The following is a 23,139-nucleotide window of genomic DNA, read 5'->3' on the forward strand; positions in this document are numbered from 1 at the left end:
AGAGGCCTCTAGATGCGTCCGAGCCGCCTCCGTAATCGCTGCCTGCGGGACCCCTGCTCGAATCAGGGCGCTGGGATCCGGGTGGCGGCGGCTTCATCATTATGGGAGGTCGGGGCGCTCCGAGGGGCTGAGGCTGCAAAGGGACCCCTAGCAGGGAAGCGAACTTCGTTGGTCCCAGAGCCGGCCCCTGCCCACGTCTGCCACTGTGCTCATCTATGTCACTGTCCCTGCCTCTGTGTCTCTGCCTGTCTCCGACTGTGTTGCTGTATTTCTGTCTCTGTCTCTGTGACTGTCTCTCTATGTCTCTGTCCCTTTGTCTCTCTGCTCTTAAGTCTTTCATTCTTCCCCTCTGTCTCTCTATATCTGCCTGCCTTTCTAATCATGTCTATATCTCTGCTTCTGTGTGTGCTCATCTCTCTCTCTATATCTCTGCCTCTGTCTCTATGACTGTTTTCTAGGCTCTATGTCTTTGCTTTTCTTCTATCACTGTCTCTCAAAGACCTATGACTAAAAGGGAATACTCAGAAGTTCTCCCCCATTAGTAGACAGTATGCTTCTTTGCAAAGTTTGTCAAAATCACTAAATTTTCTTCCCCTCTTCACCTAGAGATTTTCTAGCATTCATCCCTTTGCCATTTCAAGCACTTCCTCAGACATGTTCATCTTTTCATGCTATTCTAATGCACATTTTATCCCTTATTTTTATTTTAAATAATGTATACATATCCACAGCACTATTTCTGGAATGATTTAGTCTCATCTCCCTAAGGAGATACCTGCACAGCATAAGGTGTTTCTATATCAATGCAAAAATGTGAATAATAAAGAATATGAAATAGATGTTAATTCATGAAAAGAAATTTAACTGGATGTTACATTATTCCAGAATCTGGAACATACATTGAAATTCCATTGTAAATTGAGTTGTCAGACATCTGGGCAGTTTGTTCATCCCCACTTAGCCTAGGACCATTTCAGGTACTGGTTCATTTCTGAGAGAAACAATATTCAAGCCCAGTTATGTTGAAAATATCAATCACATGCCTGTTCCATAAGCTCTGTCCACTTCTCAATTTGATATAGTTTCTAGAAATCCCATGTTTAGATCAACTGAGTGTAAACAAGGCTTTGTATCATTTTATAGGGTTATCAGAAAAGGTTTTACTAGAATCTTTCACAGAGGAAATACATCATTATGGGAAACAATAAATTATCTTTCTTAGTTATTGTTTGGATGATATGGTTTCTGATGTGCTTTTCCACTCTGAGATTCTGATATCCTTATACTACATATATAATAAATGGCAAATAAATGACCCAATAAAGATATCAAACCATAAAACAAGTAGAGGAGCTTGGAAGATTATATCATTCCTAAGTGTGGATAGGAAAAGAAAGATACTGGATAGAAAAAATAAGTTAATGAAAAAGTGCTTATTAAGCATTTACTAGAAGCCAAGCACTGTGCTAAACACTGAAAATATAAATACAAAAGCCAGGTTCTGTCAATGAGCTTTAAGTTATCAAGTGGGAGACAGATAATTGTTATCCTATAAAGTTTCAAAGCTTTTTGCATAAATTAATGTGGCCAAAAGGAGAAAAGGAACTTATTATGATTAAAAACCTTTACACCAAACATCTTTGATACAAGTCTGACATTCAAAATATATAGGAAATTGACACAAAGTTTGTGATTATGATGTATTCCCCAAAAGTCAAATAGGAAAAAAGTGTAAATAGTTTTCTAAATAAATTAAATTATTGAAAAAATATTGGAGTTAGGCAAATAAATTCACTGATGATAGTGATTGGCTCAACCATTTTAGAAAACAATGTGGAATGGTCAAAGAGAAGTTAGGAAATTGTTGCCATCTTTCTATCTACCTGGTCTCACTATTGGGCTCACAGCTTGACAAAGTCAAGAATGGAAAGAAGGATCCTATGTGTACCAAAATATATATAGTAGTTGCTCATTCTAATAACCAAAAATGGGACTAAAAATAACCACATAATGGGCCTAATGATTCAGGAATGGCTGAAATAAACAATACTATATGAATGTAAATGAATATTATTCTACAGTTAGGAAATCTGGACTTGAAGAATTGAGAAACAAGGGAAGATTTGTATGAAATTATTAGATCATGAGTGCTTTGGGGGCAGGACTATCTTTTGCTTCTTTTTGTAACCCCAGTACTTAGCACAGTGTTCAATAAATGTTTACCTGTTGCTTAAAGAGTGAAAAAGAAATCAAAAGAATGTCATAATGACTACAATATAAATGAAGATAATGTAATGCAACAAAACTAAGATCATAGGTACAATGTTAGTCTTAAAGTATCAATACTAAAATATATATTCCTTATGTTAAACAGTAAGATAAAAGTAGGTTTTGCCTAAAAAAATCACTTGCAATCATTGGGTTTCATACTTTTATTTAACCATTGATTTTTTGGTTTTGTTTTGGTAAGGGCCTGTGGAAATTTGGATTGGGGCAGGAAGTTCTTTTTTGGAAGTAACTAATGTCAAAATAAAATTTGCCTCTGGAATAAAATGAAAATAGCCTGTGTTTTAAAGCATTTTACAATAAAGCATTTTACAATCTGTCTCTTATTTTCCTTTCTGTAATTTATTTCATATTAACTCTCTTTAATTCAATCTATATTCCAATCAAACTCACCAATTGGCTATTTCCTGAACCCAGCATAGGGTCTGCTCTTCATGATTTTGGGCAAGCTAGCTCTCCTAGAGCACTCTCCTTACCTCCATTTTCTGAACTGGTTTCCTTCAAGACATAATTGCTATTTCTTATGGACAATCTTCTCCAATCTCTCCCTGTTCTTGCCCCACATTTGTTAGTGTCCTCTCTATATATCTATTGGTAAAATGTAGGCTCCTTGTGGGAGATTTACTCAGAAAGTACAAAGATGTGCTAACACTTCAATAAGTGTTAAGGGTGCCAGGAAAGGCAAAAATCTCAAAAAACATCATATACCCTCATGGAATTTACATCCTGAGATGTAAATATAGGTACATTGAAGATATATAGAAATGTGACAAAAGGTATGTATACACACACACACACACATGTATATCCAGTATATAAGAAACATAGAATACTGGATATAGAAAATTTAAGAAAACTGGAAAATTAGGAAGTTTGTGAAGAACTTTAAACACCAAATTATTCTGTGCCAGTGCTATGGCGTAAGGGAATCCCTTCCAGGAAGATATAGGCTTCCCTTATTGCTCACCAATTTCTATACCACTGTTATGTTATTAGTCTTAAACACTATCCTAAGTCTCTTTTCAAGGGAGGCTGTAGCTCAAGCTAGTAATAGAAAAATACAGGTATTAAAGTTCCCAAGATTAGTGCAACTATATCCCCTCCCCTCCCAAAATAACATCTTGCCAACTGCCATACTGTTCTCTGTTCTGTATGCCTTGAATACTGACATGCAAATGGTCAGCTTCAGGTGATCACCCAAAATCAGGGTATAAGTATCCCAGCCTTAGAAGGAAATATGGGAGCACACCTACCAGCTAGAGCACTCCTTTCTAGGTGCATGGAGCTCTCTGTGCTTCCTAAACTGCCCTTACGTGAGTTGTACTCTATGTTGAGATAAATCTGAGTTATACATTGGATTCTCTTCTCTTCCTCTCTTTTTCCATTTCCTTATCAAATCTCTGACAATGGAAACAACTCCATTGTTTTACATATTACTCTTGGTTCTTCAACTTATTAAGGAATGTTTTCCTGACATTTCAGGCTAGCCCACTGGCCTTTCCTTAGACATAAATCAGTACCAAGACAAGAATTTACCTTGATAGCAGTGTGGCATTGTGAGTGTAATCATGGAAAGTAAGATCAATGGGAGCCCCTATGTCTCTCATGAGGAATTCCCTCATGCCAGGATCAAGGGGGAGGGAAACTGTTTCCTTTACTGAAGTTGTGTTCCCTTGAAGAAACTGTATTTCCTTTTGATCTGTGATCCCTTTTGAGTCTCAGCCCCTCCTGGGAAAGGTATATCCCCCACACAAGTTATCTTTCCAGGATGCCAGAGCCTTTGATTCAATTAGAAATCCTGGTCAAAAAGCACTTCTTTGAAGTGTTCATTCCAATAGGAGATCTGGGTTGAAAATTGATAAGCATCTAAGCCTTTGAACCTTGGCTCCTGAAGCCCTAATGCTTCTTAAAAAGGGCAGGATCTGGACTCATTGTTTGCAAAAGGCCCAGGCAATTTGCTAGGACCCTTCTCAGCACAAAATTCCATTACCCTAATAGGTCTTTGCCACTATAGAAGAAGCAAACTGGTTTCTATCAGACAATAAACTTTCATTTTGCAATTAATAATTTGGGAATAAGTTAATTCTTTCACTTTAAATCTACAGCCGATTAAAAGGGGATTTTTAACAACTCTCTGACTGCCACCAACCTCATCACCACCAGGAATTGAGGAGATCCAAAACTTCATCAAGGGGACTCTCACAAAACAAAGACCAAGTACTTTTTATTATTTGTTCCCAAAGGTAAAAGAGAGTTATTAGAGTTGTTTTAGCAGGCAGATGATATGATCAGACCTGTTCTTTAGGGAAATCACTTTGATACTTAGTTGAAGAACAACTTGAGTGGGGGAAGTCTTGAAACAAGGAGATTAATTAGGTTATTGCAATATATTTAGAAGTGGTAAAGGTTTCAAATATGGTGGTGATTATAGAAAAAGAGAGCAAACACCTGAGATATGGTGATAAGATAGAAATGATAAGCGTGGGCAAGAGATTGGATAAATGGAATGAATAACAGGGAGGGATTAAGGATGAAATTAAGATTGTGAGCCTGAGTAATTAGAAAGATAGTAGTGTCCTTAACAGTAATAGAGAAGTTTAGAAGAGAGAAGAATTTGGAGAAGGGAGTGGAAATAAATGTTTCATTTTTAAATTTTTATTTCCAGTGATAAACAATAAAATGCATATAGCAACAAATGCTTGTTTTTAAAAATGTAAACTTATGTGTGGATGATCAGATAGAAAACTAAAGTAAATCAAGTTGGACTAGATGACTACTAAGGGGTCTTCCAAGTCTTGCCATAAACTCAAGTAACCCTCAACCACTGGGCTGTACCTAGTGTTTCTTAGTGCAGGAATTGCACAATAAATACTTTAAAGCCCCCATGGCAGACCAAGATAAGGTAAATATGCCTCAGTTGGAGGCTTTCAAAAGCCAGGTTATCATTTGGTAATACTGTGGAAGGGATTTTTTTTTTTCAAGTATAAGTTGGAATACTTGAGTTCCTAAGATTCCTTAGAATCTTGAAATTCTGTAAACTTTTTACAGAATGCTTTTATCCAAAAACTACAACTGCACAAAAACCCTCTCTGTGATATGCTGTCTTTCATGAGCTTCAAAATACATTTAAAACATTTGAGATACTCAATAGTATCTTCTAAGAGATTCCCTCTAGAAGGCTTTTCCAAACACTCAAATATTAGCAATCAAAATAAAATAAACACATTTTCTACAGTAATTTTCTTATATGTAATAAAGATTTATCTAATTCTAGGAGTATTCTCACATTCATTACATTCAAGGAGGACTTTGCTCTGAAATGTAATCTCTTATTGTCTTTAATCTTTCTATTTTATTTGAAAGCTTGTGCACTCAACTTCATTAAAAGTGTTTCCCTTCAACATGAAGCTTTGCTTTTTTTCCTAAAGGTTATCCCAAATTTCTTACATTTAGAAAGTTTCTTTCCAGAATGAATTCTAACATTCCTTAAAGTTTCTCCATCATTTGGAAACTTTCCTGCATTCATTACTGTAAGAGCCCTTTAAATGGGCGCCACAGTGCATCGGGAGATTGAGTGGTCCGGAAGTAATTTCTATGGATATTAGGACTGCCTTGTAGGTAGGATCCTGTCCATTTTGAGATAGCTTCGTAATGGGTGACTCGCTGATTGGCTGTGTGTGTGACCTCACAGGCCCTATGTAAGCCCACTGCAGGCAGCAGTCGCTCTTTTTAACCTGGCGCTCTTCACCCTGGCTTCCTAGCCTGGGTGGCCAAGCCAAGATGGATAGCCGAAAGAGGTAAGGAGTTTGGTAGTGAACACGTGGGTCTTCTGACCAGGTGTTCACTCGGGAACCAACAAGTCAGGGCATCAGTCAGGGCATTATGTGAGTAGGTATAATAAAGGCTTTTAAGATTACATGTGGCTGTTCTTGAGTACGCTACCAGTTATTAAACTATAGATTCAAGAGATTGTGGCCAGAGACCTTTGAAGGCCTCAGAAGAGGCGAGCCAGGTAGAGTTCACACTGCTAAGCACAGTGGTCAAAGGTACTCTGGTGGGTCTAGGACAGACTAGTAATTGTAACTGCCAGGAGAGCACGGTACAATTACACTAAAAATATTTCTTTCAAGTATAAGTTTTCAGTAAGGTTTCCCTTCTAGCTAAAGGCCAAGCCACATTCATTAAGTTTCTCTTTAATATAAATTCCATGATTTTTTGCAATGCAAATTTTTCTCAAGTTCTATATATTTAATGAATATTTATGTCCTATGAATTCTGTGTAGCAATTTGGTCTTTATTTAGGCTGTTGCACTTTCATTATATTTAAAATGTTTCTTTCCAGTATACATTTTCATATGTGCATTAAAGCTTCCTTTATGCCTAAAGGCTTTCCCACATTCATTACATATGTAAGGTTTCTCCCCAGTATGGATTCTCCTATGTATTTCAAGGTTTCCTTTCCGACTAAAGGCTTTCCCACATCCATCACATTTGTAGGGCTTCTCTCCAGTGTGAATTATCTCATGCTGCATAAGAGAGGAGCTCCGCTTGAAGACTTTCCCACATTCATTACATTTATAGGGTTTCTCTTCAGTATGAGTCCTCTGATGCCGTATAAGACCTGATTTGTACCTGAAGCCTTTCCCACATTCACTGCATTCAAAATGTTTCTCTCCAGGATGAACTAATTTATGTGTTTGTAGCCTGGCAATTGTGCTGAAAGCTTTCCCACATTCATTACATTTATAAGGTTTCTCTCCAGTATGAATTGTTTGATGTTGAGTTAAGTAGTGATTACTGCTGAAGGCTTTCCCACATTCATTACATTTGTAAGGTTTCTCTCCAGTATGAATTGTTTGATGCTGATTTAGGTGGTGATTACTGCTGAAGGTTTTCCCACATTCATTACATCCAAAGGGCTTCTCTCCTGTATGGATTATCTTGTGTGTTTCTAAGTGTGCCTTCCGCCTGAAAGCTCGCCCACATTCATTACATTTGTAGGGTTTCTCTCCAGTATGAATTACTTGATGTGTATTAAGGTATACTTTGTTCCTGAAGGCTTTCCCACATTCATTACATTTAAAGGGCTTTTCTCCATTATGAATTCTCTTATGAATTTCAAGGTGTGCCTTTTGTCTGAAGGCTCTTTCACATTCATTACATTTATGGGGTTTCTCCCCTGTATGAATTTTTTGATGTTGCATAAGGGAAGAATAGTGCTTAAAAGCTTTCCTACATACATTACATTCAAAGGGCTTCTCTCCAGTATGAATTACCTTATGTCTAATAAGATACACTTTCTTGCTGAAGGCTTTTCCACATTCCTTACATTCAAAGGGCTTCTCTCCAGTATGAACTCTCTTATGTACATAGAGGCTTGCATGCCAGCTGAAGGCTTTTTCACACTCATTACATTTATAAGGTTTCTCTCCTGTATGAGCTGTTTTATGTTCAATTAGGTATCGTTTGCTACTGAAAGCTTTACCACATTCATTACATTCAAATGGTTTTTTTCCACTATGAATTATTTGATGTTGAGACAGGCTGTGATTATTGCTAAAGGCTTTTCCACATTCTTTACATTCAAAATATTTCTCTCCAAAATGAATTATCTTGTGTGTTTTTAGGTATTTCTTCTGCTTGAAGGCTTTCCCACATTCATTGCATTTATAAGGAGTTTCTCTTATATTTATTTTTTGATGTACAGTAGGGTATGAAGAGTTGATGCTGAAATCTTTGCTATTTTGATTATATTTAGCATCTTTTCTATGTATTCTATGATACTGAATAAGATTTGAATGGTAAATAAAAGATTTCCTGCAATTATTGTACTTAGGAAATTTCTTCCCCAAGGAAGTTGTATTATGCTTAATTGAGTCTGAACATAATCTGACACTGTTTCCAAATATATCATATTTTTGTAAATATTTTTCTATAGTAACTTTCTGTTGTGGAATAACATTTGACCCTAGATTGACTTTTTCCCAATATGTATCATATTCATTGGTATTTAACCCATTAAAAGTATTCCTGTGAATGATTCTTAATTGTCTGGATGATCTCTCTTGATTTTTGTTTTGCCTCTCTAATTTTATATCATAATCCCAAGCATCTTCCAATTTAGAATCCCAGGGACTATTCTTTTTCAGTCTTTCTTTGGATGATTCTTCCATAGAAATATGCTGCTTTGGAGATGACTCTATGGTTTCACAATTTGTCTTCTGTACAAGGAAATCTGAAAACAACAGTAAACATAGTATCAATATCTAATGCTCTTCAAGGATAAATAATAAAAAATAAATCAAAAAGTTCCTAAGTGTGTTAAGAACAATAAAACCTAAGATGAACAAAGGCTTATTGAAATAATTTTAAAGACAATAAAAAATCAATTGATTTCTATGTCAAAATATAGACTAGTTCTAGATACTGTCACAAGAGAGTGGGTAGAGAGAATGATAGCTGACAAGAGAGAGAAGGTAGAATTGCTCAATTCTTATTTGACTTCCGAAAATGAGAGAACAAAAATGCATAATAAGGAGGTACTATTACCCAGGATAATGAAGGAAATAGTAATAGAGTACCATATGGTAAGAGCAAGACTGTGGGAATGTGAACCTGGTATCATGGGAAAACTTGCATGTGACAATGTTATTCTTTTTCTGTACAATATCTGACCTGATCTAAGTGTGGTACAGATATATATCATTGTCCTGCCACCACCAAGGATCTACCTTATTTGTAAGTTGCCCCAATAAAATTTATTTACTAGCAATGGGCATGGACCCTCTTTCTTTAGTATCCCAGTATCTTTCTCATGATTGTGGGACCATCCCTTTAGTGGTCTGCATAGATACAAACACATCAAAGTGTCCTTGGATGAACTGAATCACCTGTTATCAAATGAACAAGACTTGAAAGCCTGACTGCCTCTTCAACATGGTATGGCTTTTGTTTGTTTCCCCTCCTGTCCTAGGAGGTATAAGAGACTTAGCTTAAGGAGTGGTGTAGGGTGGGAGGAGATATCTTTAAACTGATTGGCTGCTGTAGTGACTGCTTTCCAGAAATTCCTTTGAGATTTCTGACTTGGAAATTATGGACAATAATAACTGTACTTTTATATTCTTTTATACCTTGAAGTATGTTCTTTAATTTGTGAACTCAGTTTTAAATGGATTTTCCAAACCCCAAGAACTTCACGCATTTTAAACTAGGAACCTGAATGAAAAGACTAGCCTGATTAAAGTTTTGCCTGCTCTGTAGGGGAAACCACCACCTCAGAGCCTCCATTCTATGAGCAGAAAGCACTAATTAATATGAAAATTTTCCCTACATCAGGAGTAAGTTTTCCTTTCTGTGAAGTCCACCCTCTGCTAATAGTTCTGCCCTCTGGAGCCAGAGAAAACAAGGTGAATCTCTCTTTCCCTGCCTTTCACAAGACCCCTCCAAAATCTTCTCTTTCTCCAGGAAAAACATTCATTGTTCTTTCCACTAATCTTGGTAAGACTAAGGCTTCACTTCCCATGCACTTAATCCAATGGCCTGGCTTGTCTATCTTCTTTCAGAACAATAATGGAAAGAATTACAAACAATAAATGGTCTGGCCATGGCAGAGTTAAGGATGACTATCAAAGAATCTCAGAGTTGTGGGGTTCTCTAATATGATTTGTACCCAAGTGAGACTCTCCTGTACAATGTATCCCAAAGTATCATAAATAGCTAGTGAAACTATAAATTCTGCAAAGAGTTGAAATATGAATAAGGCAGAAGAAGAAGTGTATGTGTAATGGAGAGAAAAGTGACAAAGTGCTGGACTCAGAAAAAGAAAACCTGGACTGAAGATCCTACTAGTCAGGTGATTATGTGCAAGTCAAAAGCTCACTGAGCTTCACTCTTGCTTTTCATTTATCAAATGAAAAAATGAGTATTTTCACTAACTACTATGCAGACTTGGAAAGCACTTTGTACATTGTATCTATGAGCTATAGTTAATATCATGGAATTAAATGGCATTCCAAATTCATCTTCCATTAAACAGTAGGAATGAAAGCATTTTGCTCTACAAAATTTCAAAAAGAAAAGAGACAGAGTAAGTGGAGACAGAGGAGTACAGAGCAAATGTATATGGCTTTGGCCATGAAAGGAGAGAGATGAATAAGAATACTCATAAAACAGGAAACAATCACAACCAAAGGCTTTGTCTTTTAAATGCAGGTCAACCTTATTTTTATCTGAAAGCAAGAGAGATTAAGGGTATAAAAAGATAAGAATGACTGGAGGAAGCACAAAAAAGTTGGGATCCAGAGTAAAGCAGGAAGGATTAGCACCACTAGGGAGGAATACCTCTTTCTTTCAGACTGGAGGTAAATATGAAAGAAGAGAGTAAATTATGAAGTTAGAGGAGGAATCTCAGTCTGGCTGGTGATAGTTCTAAGGGACTTTAAGGGGAGTTCCTAATGGCCTCACGGTCTAGCTCAGCTGCTGCTTGCAATGTATCTGGTCTGCATGTCTGTTAGTTTGCTCACCTGAGCAGGTATATCTTATGATATCTCCTGCTGATAGCCATGGTGTTTCTCTTCTCTCCAAATGGAAGATTAATGTTGGTTTGGGAACTGGAAGATCTGCTCATAAGGAAATGAATGGAAAAGTGTTGAGATCAGAAAGATATCTCAGAATTCAACATTAGCCTCTTTATCTTTGAGAACTAGAGGATAAACTAGAACCTCTGAAAAATGTGCTGTATTGTGTTTCTAGGAAATATGGGATATGTATGGATGATAGGATTCTATGTGAGTTCAAAGGAGCTAATTATTACATATTTCCTGGTAAGTGAATAGAAATTGTTTATTTCTTTAAGACTTTAGTGGAGAATATCAGACCTGGATGAACAGTCAGGAAGGAATAGTCTTGGTGACATAACAATAAAACTGCTCATTTCAAATTGTTCAAAAAACAAAGACCTTTTTTCATGTGGAAAGAGGGAGCACAATATTGTGTTTCTCTATGCCAAAAGATTTAGGAATCTTTGTACTTTAAATGAATTCAGGAGAATAACCCTGCTCACCAAGTCAAAACTCAGCAGAGCACTTCAGGTAGTGCATAGTCCTGAAGATAGGAGAGTACAAAAATATTCCGATGACAGATGATATTCATATGACAAAACCTGTACTTACCAAGGAAGACGAAGTTCTCATAGTTTTCTAACATCACATCTCTGTGCATGTCCTTCTGAGCAGGTTCCAACAGTCCCCATTCCTCTGGGGTGAATTCTACAGCCACATCTTGGAAGGTCAGTGCTTTCTGAAATAGCAAAAGACATTCTTGCTTATCAGGGGACCTTCTCTAATGGAGCATGAGGAATATCTGAAGATGGCAGCATGGAGAGGAAGGGGTTATCACCACATTAACTTACCTATTTCTTGAGCACCTTACTCAGTATTTTATATTAGATTCTAAATCACTTTAATAATTTCATTTTATTGCTCTAAGACTTCCCCAAACCTCACCTACAGAAAGCCCTAACAGGATCAAGCACTTTACTCTTAAATATCACATAATATTTTAGCTTTTGTATTTTTAGCACTTAGCATATTGACTGGCAAATAGGAGGAACTTTTAAATATATATATATATATATATATATATATTTTTTAAATTTATGAAATAAAATAAGCATTTCTATAACAATAGAACTTTTAAAAGGATAACTGCATGTTAAATTGCAAATCTATTGTATACAACTTGCAATTCCTTTTAAATATATAATAAAGTCATCATGTAACTTTATTCTTTTTCTTTTCTTCTCACCCCTCCTCCATTCTAGAGATGGCTACCATTAGTTGCAAATCTGTGTGTGTGTGTGTGTGTGTGTGTGTGTGTGTGTGTGTGTATATATATATATATTTATATATATATATATATGATTTTATATAAATCATTCTGTACATACTTCTATTTATTATTTCTTTCTCTGAATGATGGTAATGTCTTCTTTCATAGATCCTTTGTAGTTAATTTTGGTATTTATAATAGTCAAAAAAACTTAGTTGATCAAAGTTGTTCTTAAAAACAGTATCATTGTTATTGTATACTCTATTTTCTTGGTTCTGGTCATTTCCTGCTTGATTATTTTGTGCAAGTCTATCTATGCTTTTCAAAAATCAACAAGCTCATCATTTCCTACAGTATAGTAGTATTCCACCATGATTGGTCATATTAGTCACAACTTATAGGAATGTAATTAATGCATTTTATTACTTTTTTCAATATAATTATGAACTTGACAAGTAATAAACATGAATATTTCTTTATTCAAAGAATAGAAAAGGGGGATAGTAGGTTAGTCCCTACATTTCTATTATATACACCTTGGTTTTTTTTTTTTTGTTTGTTTGTTTGTTTGTTTTTTTTTAAGTAGGTATCAAATACAACACAGATATTTAACACTGCCCTGATTGTCTTCACCACTTTTTTTTTTTTTTTTTTTTTTTTTTTTTTTTTTTTTTTTTTATGCAATTGGGGTTAAGTGACTTGCGCAGGATCACACAGCTAGGAAGTGTTAAGTGTCTGAAGCCATATTTGAATTCAGGTCCTCCTGACTTCAGGGCTGGTGCTCTATCTACTGTACTACCTAGCTACTCCAAGTTCAACAACTTTTAAGGAATAGTTCCAGATTGTTTTTCAGAATGACTAGAATATTTAACAGTTCCATAAATAGTATAGCCCATCCAAAAATTATCATTTTCCTTTTACACTGCCTTTGCCAATCTAATGGATGTAAAGTGGACTCTCACCAATGTTTCGATTTATATTTCTCTTATTATTAGTAATTTGAAGCTTTTTTTTCCAAATTTATTGATAACTTGAATTTTTGCCCATAAATATCCTTTAAATATTTATCAACAAGGAAATAGTTCTTGTTCCTAGATATTTAAATCAACTTATTAAATGTAAAAGCTATATCAAAGAAATTTGCTGTACAATTTTTCCCCTTGTTTTCTTGATTTGCATTTAATTTTAGCTGCAATGGGCTTTCGTGCAAAACTTTTAAAGTTTTAGGGGCAGCTAGGTGGTGCTGTGGATACAGCACCAGCCCTGAATTCAGGAGGACCCGAGTTCACTTAACACTTCTTAGCTGTGTGACCCTGGGCAAGTCACTTAACCCCTGCCTCAGGGGGGAAAAAAAACAACAAAAAAAATAACTTTTAAAGTTTAAAAAAAATTAAATTTCTGTTATATCTTCTGTGATCCATTCTATACTTTGTTCACAAAGATCTTAAATGTAATTTCTTCAGTTTTTCCCCAGGGTTTATTTATAAGAGGAAAAAGAATATACAAATTCAGAACTATATCAGTGAAAACTTAATTATAAGAAAGTTACCTTGATCCAGACTTCTAGGCTTAAAGAGAAACTCTCTCCTTAATGACAGAGCAGAGGACCAAGTGCCAAGGTCTGGAATCAGATTACAGGATACCAGACTTAGAGGTAGAGAAGACCTTAGAAGTCATTTAGGCCAACCCCCTCATTTTACAGAAGAAGAGGTTAATGTACATCATGCAAGGAATGAGCCAGGTTCTTTAATTCCAAATCCTGCAAACTTCCCACTGCTCCACATTCACCTTTTTTTTTTTTACTTCAGAATATTCATGTGTCACATCAAGGGATTGGATTTTTCCAATCTTTCCAAATCTAATAATCTATGGATTCTAGAAATCTTGTGGCACCCATACACTCAGCTACAATCTTCTGAGTGAGGTCTAGGTTTTCTAGTCCATAGATATGACTTGATTGAGCAGAGAAATAGAAGAAAAGGGAAAGAAATGTATCCATATTTTGAGCAATGTTTAATTATATCAGGAAGGAAAAGAAATAAATTCTGGCTTACCTGGGACTCAGCTATCAGAAGACCAGAAATCATTTTCTCCTCCTCCTCCTTGGCTTTCCTTTGGCAGAGAAGACAAAATTCTTGAGAAGAGAGAACTGGGAAAGAAAAAAATAAGTTATTAAAAAATCTAATTCTGCCTTGTCACTCACAAACTCACCAGAATGAAACTACAAGTTATGTAACTCCATGGTCCATCATACAGAGAGAAATTAAGAGGAGCCCAGCAACAACCTGATCTCATCCTGTAATCAGAAGGAGACCATGGATATAGCTTTCTGACACTAGTTCTATCTCTTACTAAGCAAGTTTCAAAGACTAGAGTTTTCTTAGGGGAATTAAGAGATGCGTTTAACTATATGCTACATGATAATGAGTATGCAACTCTATTAATACCCCACTTAAGGAAGGAAAACATTTTCAGTCTTGTTTTTAGCTTACTGCCTATGTGAGAAATAAATCTGCTGAATTATTAAGGGTAAGCACTATGAAAGGACAGGAATAATGATTAATAGCAAGTTGAAATGGAAAATAAATAAGGAGATGATAAAAACTAAACAAAACAAAGCAAAGCAACTACTTAGGTTGCCCTAGCTAAATTCAAGTCACAAGGCCCATAAGAACTAGACAGGTCAACTAATTTGAAAAAAAAAATGGGGGGGGGGGGAAGATAGATGATAGCCTACAAACTCTATAGACAGAGCCTTAAATGAGCTCTATCTTAATATTTGGCAAAATTCTGGAACATTATTCAAGAGATGGTCAGGAAATATCCAGAAAAAGGAGTAGTGATAGTTTTCAAAAGAACAAAAATATATTTTATCAGGTCAGTTTTGCTGAACTGTTTTTATTTTCTTACATGGGGTAGTTTAATGGCTGGGGGAGAGAAGGGTATGTTAGGAAATGTGGGTGACATAAAACCAAATGTTCTCAATATTTATGTAAAAAAGAAAGAACAAATGAGGAACATCAAGGCAAAAAGACCTTGACAAAACAGAACCCTGGGCTGACTTTTAATATCAATCCAGAACAGGCTAGCGGGGTGGGGTGGGTTGGTTTTCATGTGTTTGTCCTTAGAACCTAACACAGACCCTGGACCATAGGAGGTGCTTAATCAATGCTGAATGAATGAATTAAATGAATACTAGAGGAGATGTAGGAAGACAGGAACACTAATGCTCTGCTGCTGCTGCTCCGTCTTCATCCTAGTATTATAAACAGTTTGGAATCATATGAGAAAAATGAATACATTGTTCACACCCTTTGAGTTACTAAAATGACAACTGAGCATATAAACCAAGGAGGATGGAAATCGAGTTTCTTCAGATAACAGAATACCAGTAAGGGTATTATTTGTGGTAGCCAAACATTGGAGAGAAAAGTGTCTTCCCATCAGCTTGGGAATGTTCAAGCAAATTGTGGCAAAATTATGTTGTACATGAATAATTTGAGAAACACATGATGCAAAACCCTGACCACAATAATGTAAATAAATACCATTCAAATACAACTAATCTGAAATTTGATTCAATGACTAATCTTGGTCCTAAAAGATACATCACGAAACATCTTTCCCAGTTTTTATCAGAGAATTGAGAGCCTTATGGGGGCAAAATATTTCATAATCTCTGGCAGGTGTGGTTGCTTCACTATATAATTTTGCTTAACTGTTTTCCCTATTTACAGGGAAAGATTCTGTGGAAGCACCAAAATGAGGTGGGGAGAGGTGGAGGGTGAGTCAGTTTGGAAGGCCTCCAATGGGGTATACTAAGGAATCTGTCCTTTGGTCATTTTATATTTTCATCAATAACTTAAAAATCATAGATAACTGGCACAAATCTAAGAAGGATTGCTAAAGCTCTAGATGATAGGGTCATGATACAAAAAGGCCTTGACAAAACAGAACACTGGGCTGACTTTTAAAAAAATTAAATGTAATAAATGGATTAATATAAAATTGTTCAAAAATCAACTTTACAAGAACAAAGGAGAAACATAGATAGCAGCCATTAAAAAAATTGGGCATTTTAGTGGGTTATGAACTTCTTAGGGCTCAACTATGTAGAAGGGCACCAGCTCTATTTTCCCATATGTCCCAAATAATTGAAGCTCGGATTGCCAAGAAAAGAATACTACTATCCATAATGAGAAAGGCAAGGGTCTTGATGCTTTTTTGAATGTATTTAATTTAGACTATTAGGTTCAGTTCTGAACACTATGTTAAAAACAACATCAATAAGTTGGTGTCTAGAGGAAAGCAGCCAAATTTCCTTTTAGATAAAGGTTGTGCTAAAAAGCTACTGAGGTCCTTTAAAATCAGAGATTATGATATGGGGAAAGGCCTCCAGATTGTGCAACAAAGAATTTACTTGAAATTAGGCTGGACTGTCTCTGTTTTGTTCCAAAAGCAAAACCAGAACAAGAACCAGTAATATAGAGGTAGATACACTAGATGAGAAAATTTGTTCAAGATCAAATCCAGAAAGATGAAATTACACAGAAGTAAAAAAAAAAAAATTCCTATTTAGGGTTCAAAAAATCAACTACAAAAAACTTGGGGAATTCAAGTTAGTGGTGAAAAAAACCACTTGTGATTTCAGGGGACTACTAATAGGCTAAGAACTATGAAAGATCAACATAAAAGTTTCTCTGTCCACAGTTCTGTGTTTGGGAGTATTTGCATTTTTATTCCTATGTTCCTCTTAGTAAAAAATTATTTAAGAAAAAATACATTATTTTATACATAAGGACCCTTTTCTCCATCATAAGCAATGAGTGACCCTTTAGACTAGATAGTGATAGCCAGGTGACTGAGCAGCTCAATAAAGTTCTAGTGAAATGGGGGCAGAGAAGGGTATATGTGTGTCTGGGGGAGGCCATGGAGCCAAGGAGCATCAGGGCCATTCTCTCAGCAACCCTTACCTGAGCCAAGTTCTCTTTCCTTCTGGTCAGGGTGTGCGGGCGTAGCCCCTTTAAGATTCCTTGTCTGATCTACTTTTGGGACAAGATATTCCTAAGGGAAAAGATCTGTATCTGATCCAGCTTGGGCTGTACCCAGCCCCCAATTGGTTTGGGTTTTCAGCCCCGTTAGATACAAGATCTGGTCAAAACTAGTTTGGGTTATACCCAGCCCTCCCACCAGATCTGAGCTGGCTTGGATAAAGCCCGACAAAAATCTGGCTTTCCAGGAATTAACCTGAGCTCCGCCCATTCTTCAAGTAGATAAAAAGAGCAAAGCTAGAACATCTTTGGTTCAGAGATTTGAAAGATGCCAGCTAAGATGCTTGCATCAGAGATTCTCTGTCCCCGCCGCTTTCAGCATTTATCTTCCTCTATCTAATGCCTTTTACTAACCAGACCTTAACCTTTCTTCCAAACCCTGCAATAAACATCTTTTTACCCATCTAGGTTTTTGGCCTGTAAATTCATTTACAGGGGACTCTCACCACCACTAGACCTGATTTAACTTTGTATCCTTGCGCCGAATCCTAAGGAGGTTGCAGGGGAGCTCCATATGACTTCCTGTACCCTGAATCCTGCCACTAGACCTCACTTAATCCTATTGAGGTATATACCTCCTCATTAGGTACTGACCTCATGATTTGGTTCAAGTTACCTCATTATTTTGAGGTTCCCTATTACCTCATCAAGGGTACCTCCCCAACTCTTTCCACCTAAACCTTCTCATCTCTAACCACCCTCTGAAAGCATTAGTTCCAAACACTAAAAGTCATTTCTTTTTCCATGTTCTCCTTGATGTGCTAACAAAAGTCTTTAGTCTAGCATATACGGCAAGGATGGGAAAATTGCTGTTACCCAAGTAACTCATTTTCACTGGCCTTTGCACTGAAGCTCTGGGGTGAACAAGATCTCAGGCCAAGTACTTTTCCTTTGAATTCAATTCAATAAAGGCATTTATACTATATTTGAAGCCTCTTGCTCTCCAGGATTGTCTCCTAATACCTTCACCTCCCTGAAGAGTTGGTATCCAGGTGCCTCAGACAGGGCCTTCTAGACTACTGGAGGCAGACTAGATGGAGTCACCTCGAAGACACTTTACCCTGTCACACTGATGGTCCTACGCAGATGGCCAGATTTCCTGGGGGCTTACAGATGGATATCTGTGGTGTTTCATTGATTTATTTATTCAATCCCTATTTGTTCAAACCCATTTTATTTTAGGATCCTTGATAGGCACAAGAGTTTGTTTTCAAGTATGAGGATTAGCAAACAACTGCTCGAGAATCTTTCTCTTGCGTGCATGCTTGTGCGCGCGCACGCGCGCACACACACACACACACACACACTCTCTCTCTCTCTCTCTCTCTCTCTCTCTCTCTCTCTCTCTCTCTCTCTCTCGCTTTTTCAACATTTCAAAGATCTGTCCTAGTATGCCCTCTGTCCCAGTATATATACCCTCAGAGGTAACATCACATCTTTGGGTTGTTTTTGTTGCTAACCAGATAAGCCCAATCTTGTCCATACTGAATTTATTTTCAGACTAGTAGGCTACTGCAGCCCTTATGCCCAGGAAGCATAGCCTTTAAGAGCCCACAAGAAAACAATAGGGCAGGAGATATTATAAACTGAAGAATGCCTTTTAAATTAATAATAAATGGAGAAACAGTTCAGTATGATGGATGCAGAGCCAACATTAGGTAAGAAGCTCTGGTTTCAAGTCTTGCCTCAGACACATCCTGGGCAAGTCAATTACTTCATATTACCCAAGGCAACTCTCAAAGACTAAAAATTTGGAGCAAGTGCTTCCCTCTCCTTCCCCCAGACTCCATGTACTATTAAGATTACAAGTCTATTTCCTCTTCGGTCTGACTTCTGGCCTTATCAATCTATCTCCTTCAGTTAAGAGACCTCTTAATTGCCAAATCTTTTGGCTTTTTCTCAGTCCTCATCCTTGTGGTCTCCCCTCTGCAGCATCTGACATTGGAGACCTCTTCCTCCTGGATGCTCTTGCTTATCAGGACCTTAAACTCTTTTGGGCTTTCCCCAGTCTGGATGCTTTTTTTTTTTTTTTTTTTTTTTTTTTTTAAATGGGAGGTGATGTTGTTGGTTGTGAGGGAAAAACAACTTAACAAATACTTTCAAACGAGTTAGACTTGGTCCCTTAGTAACTCCTTAGTTCTGAACAGCTGCCTAGAGTACCAAGGGAGTAAATCACTGGCCACTGGTCATATGGCTTGCATTTGTGAGAGCTAGAAAGTTAGGCCTTCTGACTTCATGACCAGGATCTATTCACTATAAATACAAACATATGCATGTGTACACACACACACACACACATCCCTCCCCTCCCCTCCACATTCTCATTGTGGTCAACATCATCTTCCAGGACCTGAAGGAGAAAGACAAACGGAGAGAATGTTAGTTGAAGAAAGAGGGAAAAAAAAGGCATTGGGGGAGAAAAGAGCTTGGCCTGAGACCAAACAGAATGAAAAAGAATGTTCATGTGTGACCCTTTTATTTTGGACATGAAGAAAACATGACTCAGAAAGGAACCAACTTGTTCACCCAGGGATTCAAAGACCAAGGAAATAATAAACAGTGGAACTAGAATTCCAAATTCATGGCTTGCTCTGCCGGTCCCTGATGAAGAGGGCAAGAACTAAAATGATTAGGAGGAAGAAAGGTCGGAGTCAAAGAAAAGTTTCTCAGGATCAAAGGTGACATTTAATCAGCACCTGAAACTCTTTCAAAGCACTTTACGAACGTCATCGAATTTAAGAGGCAAGGAAGTGCAGTGGATAGAGCCGACTTCAAGCTCTGGGTTCAAGTGCTGCCTCTGACACACTGGCTGTGTGACTCTGGTTATTTCTAAGGGCCCCAGGCCTTTCTTGCAAAACAATTGCGGATCTGTATCAGTCACTTCCTCACTATGAGCTCCCTCCAGTGATGAAATCACTTCTATTCGGACAAAAATGTCCTTTGAGCCTAACTTAGAAACTGGTTGGTTCTCATAGATAATAATTCATATTATTGAGAATTTCCCTGCGATGACAGAATACATGGCCGGTCTGGTTCTAACATTTACACAGCATTTTCAGGTAAAGGAAGACGCTTCATTTCCATAACCTGGAGGGGCAGGTGGATTTTAGATTAAGGAAAATGAAGCTTAGAGAGAGGGTTTAACCATAGCCACAGAGTTAATTACATCTGAGCAAGGGTTTAACCGAGGATTTAACCTTAACCACAGAGTTAATTACATCTGAGCGAGGGTTTGGACTTGGGTTTGTCAGAGTAAGATCCCAAGGAGCCGAAGACAGCAACAAGACACTGGTGGCAGACGGTGGTGGCTGGCAGGGAATCTGACTAGAAAAAGAGCAAGAAGTGCTCCCTGCCCCATCCTCCGTCCTCCTCTCACCCCAGAGCTCCGCTCTTGCTCCTCCATCTTCCCCTGTGATCTTCACTCATTCACCCACAAAGTTTCTCCCCACAATGCACTCTGCTCGCTGCCTTTTGCAGGAGGCCTTTCCCAGCCCAACCAGACACTGTCTATAGACCTCCTCGCTGCCTTCTCTATTGCAATGGAAACTCCTGGAGGCCAGGGTCCAATTTAAAAGAAAAAGAAAAAAATATCCCCAACATTTAATACAAAGTTCAGCACACAGTAGGTGCTTAATAAATGCTGGTTGCCTGTCCCTTCCTCTTTGTAGACTGAGTTGACTGCCTCTCCCACTCACCCCAGGGGATTCTCCAGATCCCGACCTTGCCGGGATCTGGCCTATCCCAGGACCTAAGAGCCTGAACTCTTAAGTTTAAGTCTACTTTTACAGATCAGGAAACTGAGGCCCAAAGCAGTGATGCGACCTTCCCAGGGACATAGGGTCAAAAAAGGGAAGGGTAGGGATTCGAACTCACGGCCACTACATCCGGGTTCTGAGGTCAGGACCCGGCTTCCCGCCCCACCCCAGCAGGAAGTGAAGGAACAGAAGAACCCCTCCCCCACTCCCTCACCCTCACCCTTACCTGCCGCCTGCCCAACGCAGTTCTACGCATAGGAGGAAGAGAAAAACCACGCCCCACTCCGGACTGCGCCTGCGCAGAAAGACCTAAACTACGATTCCCGGAATCCTTCGGGACCGAGTCGGCCAGGACGAATTTAATTGGACGTGACCCATTACATGTGATGCTCTTGGCTTGCCGATGAACTCTGGGAAATGAAGTCTCAGGGAAACTCAAGGTCCGGAACCCGTAGGATTCGGGGATATGTAGTTCTCTGCACAGGTGTACTGAGCAGTTATTGCATCAAATAAGTTTATTAAACTCCCACGAAGTGAGCAATGGGGACAGTTCATACGTAATTAGAAACGGATCTTAGAAGACTTAGGGTCCATCCATCTCTTTCTTTAGAAGGGGAAACTGAAGTCCGGAGAGGGAGCATCGTTTGTCTTGATCACATCCCAAGGGGCAGTGCAGGATTAGATCTAGAGACCCTCCCCCTTCCCGCCCGGAGGATCTGCGGCTGGGGGCGGGAACGCGGGGCTCGCTTGCACTTGGAGAGGGCTCTCCCTCCTCCCTCCGTTTTTTCCCTCTCTTCTTTCTCTCTCCTCTTTGCTCCCTTTTCTGATTTTTATTTTCCATTTAGTTTCTCCTGGGGTTCACTCAGTATCCAAAAAGGAACTGCTTTGGATTTTGGAGAAAAAGAGTGACATCATCCTGAGGAAGATTAGTCTCGGAGTTCTAGAAAGGATGAGGGAGAGACTGAAGGTGGAAAGACTAATCAGGAGACTCCTGGTTCAAACAGTGCCGGATTAGGGTCTGTACTAACGGAGTGGCCTTGAGAATTGACCAGAGGCAAAGAGATATCACTGTTATGGGATTAGGGGTGCTGGAAATCAAATCAATGGGAGAAAACAAAGAAATTATTGTTTGTGAGAACGAATCCAAAAATCTGAAATAGAAAAATTTATTAGGCAATTTGGTAGAGGTAAGAGAAGAGGAAAGAAGGCTCTGGAAGGTTTATGTTACATATGCTTTCTACAAGGCTCCCCATACAAAACTCACATACACAGTTAAGCAATTTTGCTGAGAGAACTTGAAAACAAGATAAACTGAGGTGCATGTAAATAAATATGAACATTCAATAAAATTTATGCAAAATCAAAGGAATCCCAACAAGATCTGGATATGGTTTTGAGTGGATCCACAAGACCTGGGAGAACCCAAAATACTTTCTAGTAATCTCCAGCATACTGGAGAGGAATTGAGGTCAGGTTGATGATCTGGGTCCAACCACCTCTTATCACATAAAGCTAGGTTCAAACAACATCAATAAATGGTACATAATAATCCACAAAGAGTAAAAGAAAATATGCTTAGTACAGCTTAGCACAGAGGTAGGATCAGAAGTCTACTTTAAAGGGCACAGAATTCTAAAATAAAGGGTAAGGAGTAGACATAAGGAAAATGCCCGTGCATTTCATTAACAGGTAATGATTACTGGAAGATCACCATGTATGAAATAGGATAATTTGAAATAAGGCTGGAAAGTTGTAGAAAGTTTTGAATTCCACTCTTTTTTTTTTTTTTTTTTTTGTATTCATCCTAGAGGCATTAGAAAAACGCTAAAATTTTGGAGCAAAATAAAGATATTTGTGTTTTAAGAATATTAATTTGGAAGCAGTGGAAATGATAGCAGAGAGACTACTAGTGTCCAGCCCAAAGATGATAAACTAGGAGAGAGGCTTTAAAAGTAAAAGAATAGAATAGAGTTGAAATTTTATGGTAGTATAATCCACAGTTATTTCAGTGCAATCAGCCCAACTCAGAAAACACTTCCTAAATGTTTTTGATGCCAAGTGCTGGCCTGGCAACTGAGATTATGGAGCCAAAAAACAAAATAATCCTTATCTTTTGAAGATTTCATTATACTAGAGGCAGACATATGCAAACAAAAAGTAAAGTTTATTATGAACCCTAGTCATAAGCAGGATGGTGGCATCTCCTACAGAAATAATGA

General features: G+C 37.9%; 1 protein-coding gene across 4 annotated transcripts; it reads right to left on the reverse strand.

Moving 5' to 3' along the window:
* Positions 1 to 3,247: 3,247 nt before the first annotated feature.
* LOC141554150 (uncharacterized) lies at positions 3,248 to 21,196 on the reverse strand. 4 transcript variants are annotated; one of them, XM_074285748.1, is made up of 5 exons: positions 21,147 to 21,196; positions 14,169 to 14,263; positions 11,457 to 11,583; positions 10,809 to 10,904; positions 3,248 to 8,521 (listed from the first exon to the last, which is right to left on the reverse strand). In XM_074285748.1, exons 2-5 carry the CDS (start codon positions 14,199 to 14,201, stop codon positions 6,585 to 6,587), a joined length of 2,193 nt encoding a protein of 730 aa, XP_074141849.1. In that variant the 5' UTR covers positions 14,202 to 14,263; positions 21,147 to 21,196; the 3' UTR covers positions 3,248 to 6,584. The 4 variants fall into 4 exon arrangements, with proteins under 4 accessions (XP_074141849.1, XP_074141850.1, XP_074141848.1 ...); XM_074285749.1 differs by lacking the exon at positions 21,147 to 21,196 and adding an exon at positions 17,088 to 19,457; XM_074285747.1 differs by lacking the exon at positions 21,147 to 21,196 and having other exon boundaries at positions 14,169 to 19,457.
* Between the last annotated feature and the right edge of the window lie 1,943 nt (positions 21,197 to 23,139).

Source organism: Sminthopsis crassicaudata, chromosome 2, assembly GCF_048593235.1.
Source record: "Sminthopsis crassicaudata isolate SCR6 chromosome 2, ASM4859323v1, whole genome shotgun sequence".
Lineage (NCBI taxonomy): Eukaryota > Metazoa > Chordata > Mammalia > Dasyuromorphia > Dasyuridae > Sminthopsis > Sminthopsis crassicaudata.

Excerpts from the sequence above, each read along its gene's own strand:
- LOC141554150 (XM_074285748.1), bottom strand. The coding sequence starts at position 14,201 with ATGATTTCTGGTCTTCTGATAGCTGAGTCCCAG. Across the intron at positions 11,584-14,168 it reads TTCTGATAGCTGAGTCCCAG|AAAGCACTGACCTTCCAAGA; the intron begins GTAAGCCAGAAT and ends TTGCTATTTCAG. Across the intron at positions 8,522-10,808 it reads CATAAGATATACCTGCTCAG|ATTTCCTTGTACAGAAGACA; the intron begins GTGAGCAAACTA and ends TGTTGTTTTCAG.